General features: G+C 40.9%; 1 protein-coding gene across 5 annotated transcripts in view; it reads right to left on the bottom strand.

Annotated features, from left to right (window-relative positions):
• LARGE1 (LARGE xylosyl- and glucuronyltransferase 1) overlaps window positions 1-23352 on the bottom strand; it is a 509251-nt gene that overhangs the window by 63712 nt on the left and 422187 nt on the right. For all 5 annotated transcript variants that reach the window (XM_012752220.3, XM_012752215.3, XM_012752217.3 and 2 more), the window contains 2 exons: window positions 22635-22747; window positions 20981-21106 (listed from right to left, as the gene is read on the bottom strand). In XM_012752220.3, coding sequence (XP_012607674.1) covers window positions 20981-21106; window positions 22635-22747 — 239 coding nt within the window. The remainder of the gene's footprint in view (window positions 1-20980; window positions 21107-22634; window positions 22748-23352) is intronic.

Here is a 23352-nt window from a genome sequence, read left to right as displayed (position 1 = left end):
GCTATTGCTTTTCTGTCTCCCTGCATCACATGCAGTCCTTTGCAGAACTGAACCCGGCCTTCTGGCTGCAATTCCAATGGGGCCATCGGTCATGCCCGACCTGCCGGAAGCATGGGCGTATGACTCAGGCTGACCACTGAGTCATTCCCAACCATTCATAAGAACACGGACGTAGGTTCTAGCATGGACACGTGTCTTATGAAGGGTCAACAGATTCTCTTTGTAGAGACATTTAGAGAAAGAGGGTCTCTCCCTCCAGTCTGGGATCATGAATTCTAGTCAGTCACTCTTACACCACCCTGATATGATTTGTTCACAGCGCCTTTTACTGCCTGAAACGACCAATTTGATCATTTGCTTTCTTGTGCGTTATCTGTATTCTGCACTAGAACATGGGTTCAAGGACAAGAAAGGCCTATGCTGTTGAGTTTGCTACTGCATAATCAGTGTGTGTCTCATAGCAAGTGTGTAAGTAATATTTGTTGAATGGCCAAGGTATACATACTACTGAGGGCCTCAAGAAGCCACTCTGCCCTACAGAGGAAAGGAAGGGGGTGGGGAGGAGGGAGAAAGAGAGAGAGAGAAAGACAGAGAGAGGGCTACGCTAAGTCATTTGAGCGCCCGTAACTAGCTGTCCCTGCAGAGGGCATGACACGACACCCTCACATTATTGAGGTTGTACTGAGGCTAAATGTGCCTGGCAAAGTGTTCCACCAACCATGTTGTTATTTATTTTTAGCGTATTTAATTATTCAGTAATAAAAATATTTAATAAAATAACCCTTGCAAAATGAATGAATGGCTTTTGAAAATCCCTGCATTATATCCCAAAGCATAAAATAAAAATATGTGAGCCCATGTAGATATAAATAAACGATTTTAAAATAAATAAGTACATGGAGAAAAAGCGACAAATCTTCCTTACAGAGGAATTCTACTGATATTAATGCAGATGTAATACTATACTCCCTTCTCCAGGAGGTGGACATTAAATCTACCCACTCCCAGTGTGGGGTGGAGGTAGTGACTCACTTCCAAAAAATAAAGTATGAAAGGGGAAATTAGGAACGTACAGTAGAGAAACCTGGAGAACACTGCCTTTACTGCGTGAGCCAAACATCCCTACTGATGCAGTGTGAGGGTACTGGGGCCTCCTGGTAGGAGGTGATGAGGAGGCCACTTCACCTCTGTGATATTCTTTCCGAAAACCTCAGTTTAATCATGAGAAAACATACTGGACACACCACGTTTAAGGAACATTTTATAAATTATCTGCCAGTACCCCCCAAAACTATTGAGGCCAGTCCCGGATAAGCCAGGAAAAACTGAGAAATTATGACAGAGCAAAGGAGACTAAAGAAACAGGGCACTAAAGGAAAATGGGTGAAATGCAATGAGAGCCTGAAGTTTAGTTAGACAGCAACATACCAATGCTGGTCTGTTGGTTTTGACAACATAATACTGTTACATGATATCAGCATTAGGAAAAACTGAAGCTGGCCCACAGATATATGGGAACTCTTTATATTACTTTGGCAACTTTTAACTCTAACATTCTTCCAAATAAAAGCTTATATTAAAAAAAAAAAAAAAGAGTTGCACAAAGGAAGGACAGATCGGGAATACCAATCAGACAAGCTCATATGATAGCAAGAAAACAGCTGAGCTGACACTTCTGTTCCCAGGACAAGCTCCTCCTTAGCTCCATTACAAAGTACAGAAATGACTAACTAATTGGATCTGACAAGGAATTGGCAAGAACAAATCTAAATTCTCAAGACTATTTGAAATATGAATTTACAACCACTATCTTTAAGGAAAAATTTCAAACCAAGTGCGTATTATGCCTTGAGACATTACTTAATGCTCCTACAAAGATGCACGGTTAGCAAGACATTTAAAAACAAAGCATCCGGAACATGCAGTCCCCATCATTTTTGGATGATGTTTAAAGTCTCTTTCATAAAAACAAAAGATAATAAAGTCTAGTAAGGGAAACACTTGTTTTTCCTGCCTTGGCAAAAATGGCTGGAAAAAATACACAAAATATAATATGATAAAAAAAAAATGAAGTAAATGCCTATGTCAGCAAATATTGCAGGAAGAGTCATAGAAAATAACGCTGGAGACCTGAAGAAAGAAACCAGTATTAGATCAAATTATTTGGGGGATTTGCTATGGAGTTGATCTGACGTGCAGAGGACTCTGACGTGTGTCAGCTCCTGCTTCGAGCCAGACTCTGATTCAATAATGAAAGACACACAGAGCGACTTTTCTGCGAGCACAAAAGGAAAGATGTCATGGTGAAGTTATCTTTTGAACAGCAAATTCCTACTTTAATGATGACAACATTTTATGAATAGAGCACATGTGGGATCACGAAAGGTACAGTTAACTGGAAGAACAGAAGGATTCCAGGGCAAGATAACAGGACAAGCATCCTACACCGAGGTTCTTTATTGCATCAATAGGCAAGTTTGCAACAAAGTACTTGAAACCAGACTGCACAAGTACTGTGGGCTTCTAAGGAACCTGTCCCCACAAGGTAGTCTATAATCAAAGGGATCTCGGTGTGTGTCGACATAGAATACCTGTGGGAAATGCTGGGAATGAACAATCCATCAGCTTCCTCACTACTGGACTTAGTATTTGATACATGGTACATGGAACTCCCCATCCTCCTTTCCAGTTCCCCTGTTTTAAATAAATCCAATTAACAGCTCTTAGAACTGTTTGGATGTATATACCCCAGGAAAGCCTGTTGTAGGGTACATTTTCCCAGAGGCATCATTGTGCTTCTAAAAATCGTGTTGATGTTTCTAGGCATAATCGCATCTGAAGTTCATCAGCTATGTGTAACAAAGCCAAGGATGGAGAACTTAAATCAATCAAACTCAAAGGAGTTAGGTTCTGAAAATTACCAAATGAAAAAAGGATGGAAGAGTGAAGACAGAAGACTCAAGCTTAGATCACGCAAGGTCTCGTTGCTTATATGCCATTCTCCGATATGACATTAGGGCGCGTGGTGTCAGGGTCAGGTACCCAGCCCAGCTCCGCCAACAGCCGTGCTTAGCCTTGGACAAGCCACTTCCCTGCTTTGGGTCCAGATTTCTCCATCTGTGACATGAGATTGTTGGAACAGAGTGAGAAGAGCCCTTGTTCACATGTGTCTGCCCACCGGCCTAAAGGAAATTATTCTGAGAGAGAGCAGGAGTGATACTGATTTTTTTTAAATAATAATAGATTTACTGTACTATTTCCCTGCCCTGTACTGCCTGCTTCATGTATTGCCCCTTTGCATCTTTACATCTCTTCTGCGAAGTCACAGTTACTGTCCTTCCCTCTCAGATGAGGAAACTTGGTTAGGACAGGTGCAAGAACTCATGCTGACAGCTCCGTCCTGGGTGGGTGCTCTGCAATGTCTGCTGGGTGTACAAACGGCGCCACGGCACAAGCCACTCAGCAACGGTGCCAAAAGGCAGGCTCCTTGAAGAGGGTCCAGCTGCCTCCTATTTAATCCCGAGGATGCCTTGAGTTTACTGGCTGCGGCAGTGTGCACGGAGATCATAAAACACTCAGATTTGGGTCACACAACGAAATTAAACAGACACTGGCCTGGAGTTAACAGAGGTCTGGCTAGAAGGTGGTAGTTCTAGATTTCAGATCTTCTCCCCCCAAACCAACAGTTTTTCCTTCCTCTATCCATCCTAATCCTCCAGAATCAGCCTTACCATTCATCATTCTTATTACCTTCCCTCGGTTTCCCCCGCCTCATTTTTCACTGTAGTCTGCTTAGCTGCGACGCGGCTGCGCGGTGACCCCGAGCTCTCCCCAGAAGGTGGAAACTGACACGTCTCTAGGACGTCTGAAAGCTTGAGTTATGGGCTGCTCTTTTCATGCAAATGCTATAAATTGCCTCTGAGAAAATATATCATGTTGGCATGTTTTCTCTTGGTTTTTCGCTTCTGCTTTAGGATTTTCCTCTTAGGTGTACTCAATTCCCAATTTATGAATGGATTGGAGTCTAGAATTTAGCCTCTGAGGCTGTTGCTTAAAATTCAGATGTTCTTTCAAGGACGTGATGCTATATTTAGGGCCTCTGTTCTGGAGTTCGCCCCCTGAAAATCCCTTTAATCCAAAGAGAGCTCACACAGAGGAGTCCTATAGAATCATTACATCGTACATTGTGTTTTCCTTGGAAAATAGATTCAGGTAGAAACTCAGCCCTGGGTCAGAGGAAAGAGCTAGGGACTGGGAGTCAGACAGACGTGTGCTGGAATTTCCGCTCTGTCATATTTAGCTGCGTGACTCTCGGCAAGAAAAGTGACTTAATTTGTACGATCCTTAATTTTTGTGATTTATGAAACAGACTGAATTTCTGTGATTTATAAACCATTTTGTGAGACTTGTAAAGATTAAGTGAGGGCCAGGCGCGGTGGCTCACGCCTGCAATCCCAGCACTCTGGGAGGCTGGGGCAGGAGGATCGCTTGAGCTCAGGAGTTCAAGACCAGCCTGAGCAAGAGCGAGACAACTGTTTCTACTAGAAATGGAAAAATTAGCTATGGCGAATGCCTGTAGTCCCAGCTACTCAGGAGGCTGAGGCAGGAGGATCGGTTGAGCCCAGGAGTTGGTGGTTGCAGTGAGCTATGACGATGCCATGATACTCTACTCAGGCAACAGAGTAAGACTCTGCCTCAAAAATACAAAACAAATAAACAAACCCCAAAACATCAACCATGCCTGGAAGCCATTCCCACCAAATCTTCCCAGAAAACTCTCTTTCATCTTTTGAGGCCAGCTTCCTTCTGAGATGTACTTCTGCTGATCCGGAAGGAGCTCAGTGCGTTCTGTGCAAACATTTCTGAAGCAGGGGTGCGTGCCCTGCTGCTGCCCACCCAGCACCCATTATTTCACTATTCCTAACTCTTCTCTCCCAGTGGTAGGGGCATGGGGTGGGGGGAGCAGTGGTGCAGACGGGACTGCGGGTGTTTGGGGCTGAGGCATGTACGAGGGCAGAGGACGAGGAAGGGGTGGATTCAGGTGCCCGGGAGTCTGGACATCAATATTCTGCTCAGGTTTCCTACCCAAAGCCCGTGAGATACAGATCCTGCACCACATAACCTGCCCGGATAGGCGCCCCTCCTCTTGTTCTCACTTCCTGCCATCACTGCACTTAGCAGACCGCACTGAGTTTGCCATTACTCCCCAGTCAGCTCTCACTAGAGGCGACTTTCCTGAGGGCGGGAACCCTGGCGTGCTCAGCTCTGGCTCCAGTAACTCCCAGAGCCCCACGGATGGACTGTACCCTCTGCTTGCCCCTTCCTGGCCACTCCCTGGTTCTGGCCAGGGCTTCCTTCGCTCTCCTCTAATGGTCCTTCGAAGACTCAAGGGCTGCACCAAAGTGTCACAGAATCTCCCCCATTCTCCACAGAGTTTGTGCTACTGATACAGGGATGAAAAGATGCTCCTCCGGATCCCTCCCTTTCTCTTTTAACTTAAGACTCCGCAGGGGAAGGCTGAGTCACCAAGCATCAGGGCTGAGGAGATAAAAATGAAAGTCTTTGAAGCACAAAAGACTGAGGTGAAGTCAAGTGCATTTCTGTGAGTACTCCAGGGGCCTGGCTGAGCACGGGGCCAGGAATAATGCCCTCCATTTTACCAATAACGTAGCCGGGCCTGGGCGAGGCTAAGTGATTTACTCAAGTCCCTCAGCTGGGGAGACGCCGAACTGTCATCAGAATTTATAGGATTGTTTGGCTCCAAAAGCCTGTACACTCCTTCTGCCTCTGCCCTGAAAACATTTCTCCCCTTAGAAGTTCTCTTAACAACCCAGCACCCGGGGCAGGCTGGATGGCTCTTGCCGGTAGGGTGTAGGCGGGAGTCTTTGCCTCCATCTGAGCTCTGCGCTTACCGGGAGACTGAGCCGCGTGTGTTACCAAAGGTGTTTTTGTATCTTCTGTTTCTAACGCCGTTGAAAATCGAATTAAAATATTATTTGAGTTTATGACATTATTTGAATTAGTATCATTTGAGTTAACGGTAAGAGTTGCTGTTTCCACGAAAGACAAGGTACGTGCTTTGCAACCACTTGATGAAAAGAAGTCCCTGAAAAAAAATCTGCCTTCACATTAGGTGTGGGTGAGACAGAAGATTAGGGGAAAGTGGAAATAACCGAGGACTGGCCTCCAGTGCTTTCGGAAGAGTCCTTACGTTCTTGTTCCACTTTGAAGGAAAGAACACTTGAACCATAGAAGATGCATGATGAGGGTGATTTATGCAAGATAATAAATACAGCGCTCAGTCAGTAGACCAGAAAACCTTGCCTGTACATGAAAAGACAAGTAAATCAAAGTTAAAATATTCTTGTGATTCTTGATTTAACTGACATTTTCCCTTAGCTGATCCAGCACAGGGTATCCGAGAGACAGGCTGCTCAGGCTGCCTCCCCTTTGGAGTGGCAGAGTGTGGGCCGAGGGAGACCAGAAGGGGCAGGTACGCCCGTCTGCAGGAGCACCCAGACACGTGCAAGTTCCCCAGGGGATGCCTGAAACCACAGATAACACTGAACACTTTGTACACCATGTGTTTTCCTATTCATATCTACCTATGATAAAGTTTAATTTATAAATCAGGCACAGCAAGAGCTTAACAACAGTAACTAATAGTAAAATTGAATGATTATAATAACACGCCAGCATCCTGACTCTTGCACTTTGGGCTGTTAGGAAGTAAAAGAAGGGTGACTTGATGCCACCTTGACAGTACCACAGTTGATGTGGCTACTGAGTAACTGATGGGAGGGTGGCATCTACAGCCTGGGCACGCTGGATGATTCTCCTGGGTGGGATGGAGCAGGGCGGAGTGAGATTTCAGCATGTCACTCAGAGCGGCACACAACTTAAAACTTATGAATTATTTCTGGAACCTTCTATTGAATATTTTCAGACAGTGGTTGACTGTGAGTCACTGAAACCTTGAAAAGTGAAACCACAGATAAGGGAGGACTACTGTACTTTCCAGGGAGGAACATGACACCCAGCATATAGGTGGTCTAATACATGTGGGGTGGGATGGATGGAACAATACAGAACACGGGAGCAAGAAGAGAAGAAAAAACAAAATGGCAAAGATGCACCTTGACCTGGAATCTGAGCCCAGGTTGTCCTGGAGGGACATATGGACATACTGTGCTGCTTCTCGACAATGTCCAGGCACCGAGGGTGGGGCTGGGCCCTGCCAACCTCCCTCCCTCATCCCTCTCCCCACCTCCAGGGAAGCTCCTCTCTGACATATCGGCTATATGTTAGCGTTCTGCGTAAGAATTTGTTAGGTATCAGTGGGTGATATGACTTCAGGGTCCCTTTTTAGGTTTATCTAAAAAGATAGGAGTCAAACTTGGATTGGCTCTTCTGTCTTCATGGTTTTGCCATTTTACAGAAATTCCTCTACTTACACATAGAAGAGGCTGCCAAAGGGAGTTCACAAATCATTTTGTTTGATAGGTTTAAAGTGATGATATTTAAGTGACTGCTAAGCAATGACAACGTGGTGTAGCCATCTGCTACGCCAAAACGCAGCCTGTTCGTGAACAACGGCTTGGTCGTTTTATTTCCCACAGCACTGCTAGTAACAGGGCCTGGCCTATAGCACCTCCTCAATAAACGCAGCGATATGAATGCATCTGCATGTCTGTGGTAGGCAGAGGTGACGTACTTTCACTTGGAGACCTAGCTTTGCTGGCATCTGTAAAATATCTAAGTTGAAAGTTCACAAATGAAGATTCTCCTCTAATATATATTTTTAAAGACTGGTTCTCTCTCTCTTGCCCAGGCTGGACTCAAACTCCTGGGCTCAAGTGATCCCCCTGCCTGGGCTCCTGGCCTCCTCTGATTTATGATGTCTTTCCCTTTGCTTTCTGTGGCTATCAATTTGGGGGCTCTCAGATACCATGTCCAATATCCTGGCTCATGAATTTCACGAGACACCTGCCAAGTTTTTTTTTCTTTCTAAGATTTTAAAAAACTGTGGTAAAATATGCATATACTTTATCATTTTAACCATCTTAAGTGTACAGGTCAATGGCATTAAATATATTTACACTGTTGTGTAAACATCACCACTACCCATCTCTAACATTTTTTCACCTTCCCAAACTGAAACTCTGTACCCATTGAACACCAATTCCCCATTCCTGAGTCTCCCCCACAGCCTGGGCCAACCACCGTTCTATTTTTTGTCTCTATGAATTTGACTACTTAGGTACCTCATATAAGCAGAATCATATAGTATTTGTCTTTTTGTGTTTGGCCTAGTTCACTTGGCATAGTGTCCTCGAAGTTCATCCATGTTCTTGCCTATGGCAGAATTTCATTCCTTTTCAAGGCCTGCCAAGGTTCTTAGTTGCACTGATTTTTATGGAAGTTTTTTGTTTTTATATAAAAAGACTTGAGAGTTTAGAAGTCCCCTGTGCCCTGCCTGGTCAAGAAATGTCATTTATTAATATCATGAGGACATAGACCTTTCTAAGCAATGCTTCAATCTGTTGTACTGCCCACTGATAGCTGAACCTGGAGTGCTTTCTTTAGAAAGTCACCCACTTCTCCATTTTGATCAGTTATATCCAAGCCCTAAATTGTAACATGTACCCCTCCAATTTTACAACATAATGGCAAAGTGCTTTCCAACTTGGCAGTACCCATACACATTCCTGGCAGCAGTACCTGAGTGCTCCTACTGATCAACTGGGACCAGATAGTACCATCTTCCAATCTAGGGGGTATAAAATTATGTGGTCTTAACTTTCACTTCCCTGGTTAACATGAGGCTGTACTTCTTTTCACATGTTTACTGGCCATTTTCTTGGCAATTATGTGAAATGACTTTATATCTTTTATAGATTTTTCTTATTATTTAGTAAGAGTTGTTTATATAGTACATTTACTACTCTTTTGTCAGTTAACATCCTTTTCTTTTCTCTTTTTCATATCCCTTTGATGGAGTTATTCATTTAAGTGTGGTTGAATTAATGATCCTTTATTTATGATACAAGTTTTTGGTTTCTTGTTGAATAAATCCTTCTCTATTCTGAGGTCTGACTGCTAGTTTACTTTTTTTTTTTAATAAAAGTTTAATTTGGTCTTTCACTTTTTTTTTTTTTTTTTTTTTTTGAGACAGAGTCTCACTCTGTTGCCTGGGCTAGAGTGCTGTTGCATCAGCCTAGCTCACAGCAACCTCAAACTCCTGGGCTTAAGCAATCTTTCTGCCTCAGCCTCCCAAGTAGCTGGGACTACAGGCATGTACCATCATGCCCGGCTATTTTTTTCTATATATTTTTAGTTGGCCAATTAATGTCTTTCTTATTTTAACTAGAGACAGTCTTGCTCTTGCTCAGGCTGGTTTCGAACTCCTGATCTTGAGAGATCATCCTGCCTCGGCCTCCCAGAGTGCTAGGATTATAGGCGTGAGCCACCATGCCCGGCCTGGTCTTTCACTTTTAAGTCTCTATTTGGAATTAATTTTGTGCATGGTGTGAGACTGAGATCCACTTTACTTTTTTTCCATATGGAAAACCAAGTGTCCCAACACGATTTACAGAAACTGTAACCCTTTCTCCAATGATCGCTACCTCTTCATATATCAAATTTCCATAAATCTGTGGGTATTCTTGGGCTCTCCATTCTTTTCTGTTATTAATAATTGGCACAGCCCTGAGCAAATGCTCAGCAAAAGTTTGCTATGGGTTTTCAGCAGTTACTTTTTATCAGAGTTGTTGTCCTTGAATGCGTGTTTACTTTTATTGGGTAACTGGATTTACTGAGATGATTATATGGTGTTTTCCCTTTTGTCTATTAATATGCTAAATGACACTTACGTATCTTGCAACCTTATCTTTCCTAAAATAAATCAAGGTAGGCCAGAATATATCATCTTATTTTTACATATGGCTAGATTTCGTTTGCTAAATATTATGCTTAAGATTTTTGTATCTATTAATACATTCACGAGTGAGACTGGCCTGTAATTTTCCTTTCTTGTAACTCTCCTTATCTGATTTTGGTGTAAAAGATATCCTGGCTTTACTGCATGAGTTAAAATGTATGTTTCTCTTTTCCTCTTCTCTGGAAAAGATTATTTAAATTTGGAAATATACTTTGATTTAAAAAAAAAAAACTGGTAGAACTTATTTTTACTCACCATCTAGGGGTGCTGTTTTCTTTGTAATAAGGTTTAATGGTAGAAGATAATCCAGACTTTATGTTTTTTTTTCTTAAATCAATTTTGGTAAACTATACATTTCTAGGAGTTTGTCCATGTCACATAAGTTCTCAAATGTATTAACATTTTGTTGTTCACAGTATTCTATTATTTTCCAAACTCTATTGTATCTGTTTAATTGAAAGCTCCATAAACTGAGAGATTGTTTGCAGTGTACCTAGAACTGAGAAGAATAGCTGGCACAAAAACATTTAGAAAATGAGTAATGAATCCAAAGTTATGTTCCCCTGTTCATTTTTTGGTGAGTTATCTCTTTTTTTCTTGATGAGTCCCCGCTATAACTTTGTCTATTTTATTGGACCCTTTGGAGAAAACAGCTTTTGACTTCATTGAACAATTTGTTGATCAATTTTTGCTCTTATTTTCTTTGAATTTACTATAATATTCTTTATATATCATCTTGAGTTATAAACATGGCTTACTCATTTTCAGCTTTTTTTCTTTTTGATATAAACAGTTAAGGTTATATATTTCCCTGCACATTTGTTCATTCCACAAATTTTGACAGGTATTATTTTTATCCTCATTTAGTCTCTGAGTAGTTTTCAGTTTCAATTATGACTTCTGTTTAGGACTATGATTAATTTAGAAGTGTGTACTCAATTTTAATCAAATAGAATTTCATCTTATTGTTACTGCCTTTTTATTTAATTGTACTTTGTTCAGAGAACTATGGTATAATATTATTCTTCGAAATGTACTGAGATTTGCTTTATAGTCTACTTTGTAATAAATGTTCCAGGTGAGCTTGTGAAGGATGTATTTTCTCTAATTGTTAGGTACAAGGTTTTTTATTTGCCCAATAAATCAAGCATGTTAACTGTGAAGTTAAAATATTTTCTACTTTTATTAATTTTCTATCTGTTTGATCTTTTAATATTTAAAAAAAAGTTAAAATATTCCACTATAGTAGTAGACTTGTCCATTTTCTCTGGAGTTCTAATGAGCTCTTTGTGTGTAAAGATATAGATATATGTTTATATATACATGTGCTATAACATGAGTTGTATACAAGTTGTGACAATCTCCATCACTACTAATGCTTTGTCTGATATCAGTATAGCTACCCGAGCTTTCTTTTGGATATTTGCCTGTTACTCCCTTTCCAAAATTTTCTTATCAACCTTTTCAGGTTGTTGTGAGTTAGGTATGTGCTTCTTATAAAGACCATATGTTGGATATCATTTTCTATTCAACCTGACAATGTCTTTCAATTGCTAAAATTAATTGCTTATCTGTATTTGATTACTGATATATTTGGACTTATTTCTGTCATCTTGATATCTCGCTATTTCCCTTACTTTTTCTATGCTTTCACTTTCTTTTCTTGGATTCTTTTAAAAAAATTAAATGATTGCACTATTTTTGATTTTCTATTCCATTTACCATCTTATCCCCCATGGATTTATAAGTCATATATATACTTTTATTCAATTATGTTATAACCTAATCTTGTAATGTTAGCAAGCATAAACAACTTGGTGTCTAAGGTTAATATCTTCTCCTCCACAACAAAGAAATGATATGAGGACTTTAGTTCTAATTATTTACATGCTGTCACTGTCTGATGTTATAGATATCAACTTTTTAAACCCACAAATACAAATAATGTATTCTTACCATTACTATTACCTAGAAATTGTTGTTTGGGGTTTCTAAACATTACTAATTTGATTGTTCAATATTCCTTCTTGAATCTGGAATCATGTTCCCTATTCCTGAAACGCATCTGATAAAAGTTGTCAGAATCGAAATAGAGTCACTTCTGTTTCAAACACCTTGACAAACAGAGCCAGGGAAGGCCAAGACAAGAAGGTTCTCATGCATAAATTCCTAATAATAAAAACTATTATAGGCCGGGCGCTGTGGCTCACGCCTGTAATCCTAGCTCTTGGGAGGCCGAGGCGGGCGGATTGCTCAAGGTCAGGAGTTCGAAACCAGCCTGAGCAAGAGCGAGACCCCGTCTCTACTATAAATAGAAAGAAATTAATTGGCCAACTGATATATATATAAAAAAAATTAGCCGGGCATGGTGGTGCATGCCTGTAGTCCCAGCTACCCGGGAGGCTGAGGCAGAAGGATCACTCGAGCCCAGGAGTTTGAGGTTGCTGTGAGCTAGGCTGACGCCACGGCACTCACTCTAGCCTGGGCAACAAAGCGAGACTCTGTCTCAAAAAAAAAAAAAAAAAAAAAAAAACTATTATAAAGCCTACAACCTTGCACAAAGGCCATCAAAACCTTACACAAAAAATACTTCTGCAAGGATACCTGCCCAGCAATTGCATGTCTAACCTCAGACTGGTGTCACCCTTGTTACTGATCCTTGTAGCCAAGGATAATTACCTTAAAATAATGATGTAATCCTCCTTCTTTTTCCTTTAAAAACTTTTATCCTCTTTTATCCCCCTGAATATGCATATACTTTGCTAGGACATGCGTATTCTTATTGCAATGCCCTATTCCTGAATAAGTATTATTTTCTTTTAAAAATCCTCTATTTGTTATTTAGGTTGACATTAAAGGTGTCAGAAGTGGGATCTGGAACAAGATCACCTTCAGAAGGAATAGGCGATTCTTGAAATGGGTGTGTAGTACTCACATGAGCCCTTCGAGCTCTCTGTTTCCAAGGCTCATCTTTTCTGCCCTGGTGAGTCTTCTCTCAGGCCAAGCCTGAGCTCTCTTTGGTAGAGCTCTTGACTTTATTTGGAATCTGATTTAGATAAGGCCACCTGAAGAAAGGACCTTATATCTCTCCTGGGATAAAAAAAGCCTTTTTGTCTTTTCTGACAAATCCTTTTTGATATAAAGACAAGTGTCTTTAAGGTTTGAGTACTCTGGTGTCTACAGAATTTATGTTCTGTCTGTGAGACATGTCTTTTCTAGTGAATTCATTTTTGGTCTGTGAACCTAGTTTAATATTTTATTTCATCTGCACGTGTAGGTTAAAATTTGTGAATGATCTTATTTTGGTTTTATTTTGGTTTGGTTATGTGTGTCTATAAATGATTTGGCTCTTTTCCCTAGCTTGTGTCTGAAAATCTTCTGAGAGCAAGAATAAACAATCTAAATTATGGGCACAGGATGGCTAGTTAAAAACCACTAGGGCATTTGCTACCATCTAAAACACCAGTCCAAACTCCTGACATTTCCTGACATGATTTATGGGATTTTCTTTGCTCTTGAGAAATTAATAATAAATGAATGAGAGTCTCAGATATTAAGGGATGCCAGCTTTTCTGAGACTCCAGCTGGTTACATGTCTTTTATTCATGCACAGTTTTGGATCTATGACCATCACAGGGACCATTTGAATTCCCCAAGCTTGTTTTTACTTAGTACCAAATTAAGAGATTGCAACTATAGAGTTAACATGTAGAGCCTCCTAACTTCTCTATTTTTTTTTTTTTTCTTTTTTGCCTACTTTGAATCTGCTGACTTTTTGCTGGTGTTGAGATAAAAACCACTGCTTATGGCATTCCAGCCAGGATAAAAAGAAAAAAAGACTTAAAGGGCTTTCAAATTAATGGCTTTACATATTACAACAGCTCCATGGTAACCAAAAACCTAGACACCTTTTGGAAATGTAAATTTAGGTTTGCCTGACTAACAATTGCTTAGGGTGATGGAACAGTTAATTGAAGAATTGATAGCTGCAAACAAAGAATAACTAGATAAATATTTATAAAAGTTAAGTTTTCAGATCAAACAGGTCAAATCTTGAGCTCAGAGCAATAATATAAAGTCTTCCTGTCTGGTATAAAAGTTGCTTTGTCTGCTACGCAGGGGCCAAAACAAAAGAAAAATCCCCCCCAAAACCTCTGCTGAAATGATTCCTTCCCTGCATTGAGTAGTCAAGCAAACCAGACTGGCAAACAAAGAGATTTGCTACTAATTTAAGGCCACTTGGAGATTTTGTTTTTCTTATACAATTCAGCCAGTCCTAGGTAAAATGTAAGCCTTTGCATACTTAAGTCTAAGCTCAGCTGAAAATGAAAAAAGGGTAAAATATTATTAATTTTTTTAAAAACAAAACTGCTTTGCCCCAAGCTTTGGTCCATAGCCTTCATTATATTAGCTGTTGAGGCAAATAAAGTTTAGCCATGTGAACAGGTTTCAGTTTTGTCAGAAATATAATTTGGATTCAATTATCCTTTATAAGAAAAAGCTGGAGGGTTTGTATTACTAATCTTTCTGACCTAAAATTAACTTTGGAATTTTCCAGTTTGGCCCCTGGAGAGCATCAAAGAATATATCTCTCATCTTATAGAGATATTAAATGATTAAGCATATAAAAATATTTCAAAATTGTATACAACTCTTAAAAACCTAATGTGTTATCAGTTATAATTCTAGATGTTATGCTGTACGCCACAAAAAAAATCCCTAAATTTCCTTGTCAACTGCTGATGATAATGGACTTCTGTCAGATTTTTAACCATGACTATTTTAAGTTTTTTTCCATCTACAATTATTGTTTTGACTTCTTCTCTTTTGCATTTGTAATCAGATTCATGAATGACTCTAACAAGTACTCACAGATAGTTTTCTAATAACTTTAAAATAAGATCAATGGACTGAAATAAGAATTTTCAGAATTCTAATGAAAACATCGATACATTTATGAAACTACTAATAAAAATAAATCAGACCAAAATCAATTACACAAGATTAAGTAACTAATAAAGCTAATGTTTTTATGACTTTTATTTGAAACACTGTTGGTTTATTTTCCAGATTTAAGGAATTTTTCTCTTGAGTTATATATAATCTACTACAATTTGGTAAAGTATTCCTCTCTGAACAAAGGTGGAAACATTTGCTTTTCCTTTCTACTTGATCTCTCCAAAATTTGGAATCTATTCATGAGTATTCTTTTTTATGGCAAATATGGTTATTTGAATAAATTCAATAAAAATCTGCCCTCTCTTTATAACAGGATACAATTGAAAACATTGGTTATATAACTGAGGCTTTTACCAAAATGTCATATTTGAGAATATGCATAAAACACCTGACTTCAAGCATTCTCAGCCTTATAGTGAATGAATAAAAATTGTCACTTTCTGGCAGGCTCAGGAACCTTAAGACTGTAGCTAAAATCTAAAGTCTGTGTTGGTTTGGCTTCCAAGACTCAAGAGATTTTTAAATCTAAGATTACCATGTGGTTAAAGCACCATTCTTGCAGGCAAAATTTGATAAAACTAAACTTACTTTATAAACAAATTTGGCTTAACTTATCTTTGGTAAAAATCAGGATGACTGTGGGAAAAATGTCCAAAGAAAAGATATAATATACCTGTTATTAGATTGTAGCTCTGTGCACTGCTTTCAAGTTCTTGCTATCTACCTGTAGACTAGACTAGATCCTGAATTTTCCTAGATTTCTCCAATCCAACTTTCTTCCACGAAAGTACTAGAATCTGGAAGTGCTCTGTTCCCAAAAGTCATGTAAGCTGAAACTAGATGAATTTCAACATACTGCCACAATAGAAAAAATAAATTTTTTTTTCCTTGGGGCCACGTTTTATTATGAAAATAGAAAAAAAAAAACATCAAAAGTAAAACAATACTTTCTAATGTAATGAAAAATTTGTTATTTTTTATTGTTTTCTGTGAATGAGTTATATGCAGCTTGAAGAATGGTTCACACGGCTCCCAAGGTGAAGAGATATGTGAGTTACACATGCATCACGAGGCCCTGGGCTCAAAACTAGCGTGAGTTAAATATAACTCACATGGCAGTTAATGTGTTAAGAAACAAATATCATGCCTGATGTATGGGTCATAGAAAAAGTTCACCAAAGTGCCTGATGCCATAACAAGACATAGTTTTTTGCAGACATAAATTTTTGCAGAAGTACAACTCCTAAGAGAATAAGCTAGCCCAGCACTTTGAGATGATAACGAATGCCTACGAAGTGACAAAATTAACCATAATAATGAACTCCAGGTAGACTTAGCCTGAGAGCCACCTGTTTAAACATCCCTTATTGTTTAAAAGTGCCTAAAAGGGTTCTGACACTGACTTCTAATCACTGTCCATTTCCTCCGATATGGGACCAGACCAGCAGCCAGGACAGGTCCATCCTGCTATCAAGAGACATCAAAACCTAACTAAAAAATTATACAGCACTGATCTTGATCAAGTGAGGGAAATGAAAGTTACCAGAATCAAAATGGAGTCATTTGTGTTTTAAAACCCTGACAAATAGAGCTGGGAAGGCCACAACAGGAGGGTTCTCATGCATAAATGTCTGATAAAAAATCGGTCACCAAAGACTGCAAAACCCACAACCTTGCACAAAGGCCATTCACAACCTTAAACAAACTACTACTTCTGTGAGGACATCTGCTCAGTGATTGCTTATCTACCCTCGGATTGGTGTCACCCTTGTTATTGATCCTTCTAGCCAAAGATTATTATCTTAAAACAATTATGTAATCCTTCTTTCCTTTTCCTTTAAAACGTTTGCCTTCCTTTACCCCCAGAACATGCACATACTTTACTATAGTACGTGTGTTCCCATTGCAATGTCCTCAAATAAATATCATTTTCTTTTATAGATCCGCTCTCTGTTTGTTACTGAGGTTGGCAATCCTTTAGAAGTTTCTATTTGTGGTAAATTTTTTTCATTTTGCTCCTCGGAATATTCCTCTCTCATGCTTGAAAAATCGTTTGGCCAGGCATACAACTTGTTACTGTCTCTCAGCACACCAAAGATACGCCTCAATTCCAGTTTTCTCTTTTATCTCCTTCTGATAGTCTGATGAGACACATCCTGATTTCTTAATTTCTCAGTTTTTCTCTTTTTTATTCTGTGTTGCATTTTGTGTAATTTCTTCAGATACCTCTTCTAGTTTACTAATTCTCTCTTCAGAAGGGTTTAATTTACTGCTTAACACAAACATTTAATTTCTAATTTCAATAATTACATTTCTTACTTCTAAAAATACTATTTAATCCCAAATGGCTACTGTGTCTGTAAGAATCTGCTGTTCCTCCATCCCACTTTCAATATTATTTTCTATTTCTATACATACTAAAGATACTTATGTATGTCTTATATATGATGAGTTCAATACCTGCAATCTTTGGGATTTAATTCTATAGTTTGCAGCTTCTGCCCTTTCCCAGGGTAGCTTATTTGCTTGTGTGTTTAGTGATTTCTCATTGAGAACTCACTTTCATTGAAACTTTTGCTAAACAATTCTGAAGGCTTGTTTTTGAGAGTGTTCTTTAGATCAGATTTGTGTTTGCTTCTGCCATGTGCCTGGCAAACTTTCATTTTTTTCCTTTCTATTTTTGTCACCATGCATGTAATTTTAGCCCCCAAAATTTAGACTTAAAATGAGATATTCTCAGGGGAAACATTTCTCCCTCATTCCATCTAAAGCCAAGGATGAATACAGACACAACAATCTCTACTGTCTTCTATACTATGAGTTTTATTAACTGTTGATACACTGGGGGTATTACTCTTCATGGATTCAGACTTTATGGGAGGGTCTTCTAACAGTTTTTTTTTTTCAAAGTCCTATACATAGCATTTGAACAGAATGATGACACATATATGTGTATGAGTGTGTGTATATATATGTTTTGCTTAACTTCGATTTAAGTGTATTGTCCTTGTGTAACTCATGATAACATTCCCTCATTTACGCAATAAATTATAGTTACTGAGAAAAACACTCTTTCTCTACACTCTCACACAGAACACTTCTGATGCCAGATGTTGTGATTTTTTTGTGTGTTGTTGTGATATTTTTCCTTCACACCGATCAGTTCTCCAATACAAACGGGGTGCCCTACAATTCTGTTCAATTCTAACACTATCTACCTGACCACAGCGCCAGATCCCACAGGGTGAGGGTTCGTCCCCACAGGGCTGTCCCATTTCAGGTGCCACTTTCAAATCTGGGCTTCCCGTACTTCTGACTGACCCCGGCTATAAACCAAGGTTCTCACAACCTTTCCTTAAGTTCAATAATTTGCTAGAATGGCTCACAGAACTCCATGGGATGCTTTACTTATGTTTACTCATTTATTATAAAAGCTACAACTCAGAAACAGTCAAATAGAAGAGACGCACAGGCAAAGCATGGGGTGGGGTGGAGCTTCCACGTCCTCTCTGGACAGCCACCCTCCAGTGCCAAGGCTGCTCACCAACCCAGAAACTCATCAAATCCCGTTGTTCAAGAGCTTTTACAGAGACCGATTTCCAGCACACACTCCCTTCCCAGGGGTCAGTGGGTAGGGCTACAAGTTCCAACCGGAGTGACTCTTAGACACTTGATCTTCCGGTGATCAGCCCCATCCTGAGGCCACCTAGAGGCACTACCCTAAGTCATCTCATGAGCATAAACTCAGGTATGGTCCAAAAGGGGCTCATATAAATAACAAAAGACACTTCTATCACTCGGGAAATTTCAATGGTTTTAGGAGCTCTGTGTCCAGAACCAGGAACAAAGACTCAATGTATTTCTTACAACACCAACGCAACTTTATAGGAGTCAGGGGCAAATGCATATCCAGCTGCTCTTTGCTTTTGCTTCTGGATTCACAGAAGGATTCTGTGTTCAGGATTCATTGTTTCTGGCCTCTGCTTTCTTTACTTACTTCATGGACGGAGCAGTTATGCTTTCAAACCATTCAAATTGTTTTCAATACAGCACTTTCACTGTATAGGATTGGTTTTATTTTCCTCCCCTCCAAACTTCTTAGACCATGATATTCTTGGAAATATTTCTGTCTGTATCGTCTGTTTTCCTTATATCTAACAAGTACATGATATATAGAAAGAACTGCATACATTTTGGTTGAAAGAATGAATGATGCACTTCTCTTTTAAATAGCACTAATATTTTGCAATGAATTTCAAGTGTAGTAAAAACAAGTTCTTTATTTTTAATGCTATGATTTCACTCTGGAAAGGCAAGCCACAAAAATATTCTCAAAGAAGGAAAGTGCTTTATGGACAAAGCTGTTCATTATGACATAATTTATATTTGTGAAAATTTGAAAACTATTAAGGTCAAGGCAGTGCCTAAGTAAAGGGTGTGATGTATAGGATATGATGTTCATTAACACCATGTGGTGAAACCAGAAAATGCTTATGATATAAACAAATTAAACGCAGAAAGAAACATTCAAGGTGCATTATGATTATAAATAAGACATAATATGCACATGTGGACATGAACCAGAAGCTGATTGGAAAAGACTAACTTAGTAGGAAAGCAGAGTTTGGGATCCTTTTTCTTACTTAAGTGCCCCTTGGGCAATGAATATAATATAAATTTTATTTTACTTTTGAGATACAGTCTCACTCTGTCACCCAGGCAAGAGTGCCGTGCTGTCAGCCAAGCTCACAGCACTATCCAACTCCAGGGCTCAAGCGATCCTACTGCCTCAGCCTCCTTACTAGCTGGGACTATAGGCACGTACCACCACACCCAACTCTTTTTTTCTATTTTCAGCAGAGACAGGGTCTTGCTCTTGATTAGGCTGGTCTCAAACTCCTGACCTCAAGTGATCCTACTGCCTCGGCCTTCCAGAGTGCTAGGATTACAGGCGTGAACCACCACACCCGGCATGACTATAAACTTTATGTGAAAGAAACTCTGCGGATATATGTATCTGTTCCCTCTTTGAAACAACCTGAGAGGCAAATGCACTTAGTGTCAGACAGGCCTGTGTTCAAATCTCTGTTCTGTTGCTTGAGAGCTGTGCTCAATTCTTTACCCACGGCAGCTGGGGGATTCTGGCACACTCCTTAACTTCGGGCTCGGCCATATCATGACTTCAGCCAATGGGACATTAGCAACAATAACTCCAGTTCCTCCATTGCTCTAGGGCTTCCTCTGCCACCTCTGCCTCTCCCTGAGAACACCCCGGACTGTCCTGCTGATGAGACAGAGACCCACTGGAGGGTAGCCAAGTTGTCCCTGCCACTGGCCATCCCGTCTGAAACTGACTACAGACACTTGGTTAAGATAGCAAAGATCAGAGAACCCTCCAGCCAACCTGTAGACTCATGAACTAAATAAATGGTCACTGATTTAGGCCACGATTACAGTAGCTTATTACGCAGCATTCTCTGTGGCAGTAGATAACTGATACACCTGTCGTCTTCATCTTTCTACGGCCAGGTCCTACCACTGTGTTTGGTGCCCAGACAACAATGGTGAGGGCTTTTCCGTCACCACCCTTTCTCTGCGAGGGAGAAGGAGACAGTTATGTTTGCATCCTCCTCCCCCAACACCTGTCATGGCACCTATTATTTTCTTTTAAACCTATTTCCTTACCCATTTCTCTCTTCTAAGCCATGAATGACTTGGAAGCAGGTTGTTAGTTATCTGCTAACTTCCACTTCTGCAGCACCGAGCACAGAGTAGGCCCTCAAGGCATGTTTTTGCTTGAATGAAATAAATGGCTTTGGAGAGCTGACCTGAACCAGCAGCAGACTAACCAGACAAGGCGGTTCTTACGCCAGGGGGCTTCAGGCTTTCCAGAAAGCTGAGATAAGGGTGGGGACAAAGAAGATACAGGCTCTCCTGTGCCCACACCTCTCCCACCGCATGCACTCTAGCCATCGTGCTCCGGGGGCTCCCCCGGCTCAGCTTCTCTCTGCCAAGTGTGGGCACCTTATTCCGCCTCTGCAGATGTGCCCTGCAGCCCAGCGTGGCTTGTCGCGACCCTACCTTTAGATCAGACACGTCTCTGTAGCACTGCTCGGAGCGGGTGTGGTCCGACAGCTGCACGTTCCAGAAGCAGGGGAGCTGGTACACAAGGAAGGGGTTTTGTTTGATGACAGCGTTGAAAATATCCTGGGGACAAAAGCCAAAGACACAGCCAAGACAATCAGGTAGGTTCAGCTCACAGTGACGGCTCCCAAGGCACCCACCCTGTCCCCACGAAAGGACCTCTCTTGAGCCCCCTGCTTTGAGCACAAGCTGGCTTACACTGGAGGGCATTTGTCCTGCTGGTAATCTCTGGGAACCCAGAGATAATGCTTGGACAGGGAAGGGCGAATGGCCCAGACTCACTGGAAGCTCAAGGGTCCTGCCGGCCTTCTAAAGCGCTATCCAGCCAGCTCACATGGGGCGCACGGGGAGCGAGTTCTCTACCCGAGTGGGCACATAATAAATGAGGTCTCTTTCCTTCCCCTCTTGCCATCCTATGCGGGAACCAGTGTCATCCATCCTGAGCTCCTGGAGAGGAATCTGCGTGATGACAAGTCACCCTGCTAATTCAGGGGCTGAGACAAATGATAGATCCTCCCCTTCAGCAGCGCTTCCCGGGGCTTTTGGTGGGCTCAGTGATGGATGCTCCTTGGATTCCTGCAGGCCTTGGTGCCCACAATACGCATTCTCCATTTCGAAAGCCAACTTTGACTTGTCTAGGGAGGTTTCACCTCTTTGGGGCTCTTCTCCAAGCTCTCGCACCAGCCCATACTCATTAACTAGCTGCCGACAGGCGGTGCCAGGGGGTGAGTTACGGGCCTTCTCGGCAGGAGACGGCTGAATAATCTATCCCCACTGGACGTGGACATAGAACTGCTAGCTTTTGGGGACATGCTCAAGTCATTGTGGCCTGACTTAAAAGATGAGGATGGCAGGCAGTTTTCCCCTCCGGTTTAAAATAGCTACCTGGGAATTTTTTTTATTTTATTTTATTTTTTAACTCATTCATTATGCTGTATCTCATGGTTGAAAAAGCAATTCAGTTTCTGGCTGCTTGGGAAATACAGAATAATAATGCTTAAAAAAAAAAACCAAAACAGCAAAATAACCTTACAGTAGTTCTTGTTTCCTTTGTGTTAGAAAACTTTGCAGGAATTCAACGAACCAGGGTCTTGAACACTGAACAAAAACGTGCAGACTGAGCTCGCTCTTTGGATGAAAAGGACGAATTGCAGAAAACCCATATGTCATCTTAGCGTCTCCAGATGGCCACCAATACCACAGGGATATCAAAATCTAAATGATGATCCTGGTAGATCCAGGGTCAAGATTTGAGCCCGCTTGCCTTTCCTAGTCAAAGTGAGAAATGGGGCTTTTTAAAATCAATACTGGTTAATAGTTTGGTGGAGTTCAAGAACTTTTTCAGACTACCTGGAAAAGAAGGTGGTTTCTAAAGCCAGGTGGTTTGTCCTTTCTGTTTAAATGCATTTAAATGCATACAGGGCCACTAGTATAGGATCTAAGCAAAAGGCTTGGCTTAAAAGGCAGCTCTACTCAAGTGTACAGAGTCACACAATAGGTAGAAAAACAAGACTCATCTCCTTTTAAGTGCCTTTGGGAAACAGCCCCAGAGTGCTCGGGAACACGTGCACCTTCTACGGTGGCCACTCACTTGGTCGGCCAAGGACGTGGACAGCATGCCCATGAGCTCCCTCTCCGCGGTCAGCCTCCACATCTGCTCCCACTTCATCTTCCGCAGCTTGTCCAGAAGCAGCAGGATCACCCCTGGGCAGCGGCGTAGGAGAGAGGAGCGAAAAGCAACAGTAAGGCAGAAAGCCAGGCACACCTGTCCACGACACGGCCACAGCCTCTCGGGGACAACGTGCTGTGCAGAGAAGAGTCCCAAGCATTGCTGCAGAGAAGTCTTCCCTCTGGAAGTTTTCCCAGTGAGACCTCACCATATGGGGCACACGTGCTGGAGATGAAAATACCTGGGTCCAAGCCTAGGCTCTGCCAGTTACTTGGCATGAGACTTTAGACCATTTGTCTGGACGTCCTTGTCGTATGGAGAAGAGTGACACAGACCTCAAAGGGCTGCTGTAAGGAATGAGATGAGCAGGAAGAGCCTAGTGCTTTTGCTGCAGATGGTATGGTGGTGAGGTTTGCACAACAATGTGAGTGGACTCGATGCCACTGACGTGTACACACAAATATGGTCAAAATGGTAAATTTATGTTATGTTGACCACAGTGATGAAATAAAGATCTTAGCTCTGCCCCTGATACTTAGTACATTTCTTATAAACATTACGGTTTCTCCTATGCTTTTCCCCAGAGGTACAACAACCTACCTAAGGTTAGCTGACAGATGGAATTTGTAGCATATAAATT

This window comes from Microcebus murinus, chromosome 10 (genome assembly GCF_040939455.1).
Source record: "Microcebus murinus isolate Inina chromosome 10, M.murinus_Inina_mat1.0, whole genome shotgun sequence".
Lineage (NCBI taxonomy): Eukaryota > Metazoa > Chordata > Mammalia > Primates > Cheirogaleidae > Microcebus > Microcebus murinus.
Note: the sequence above shows the minus strand (reverse complement) of the source record. Positions and strands in the feature narration are given on the sequence as shown.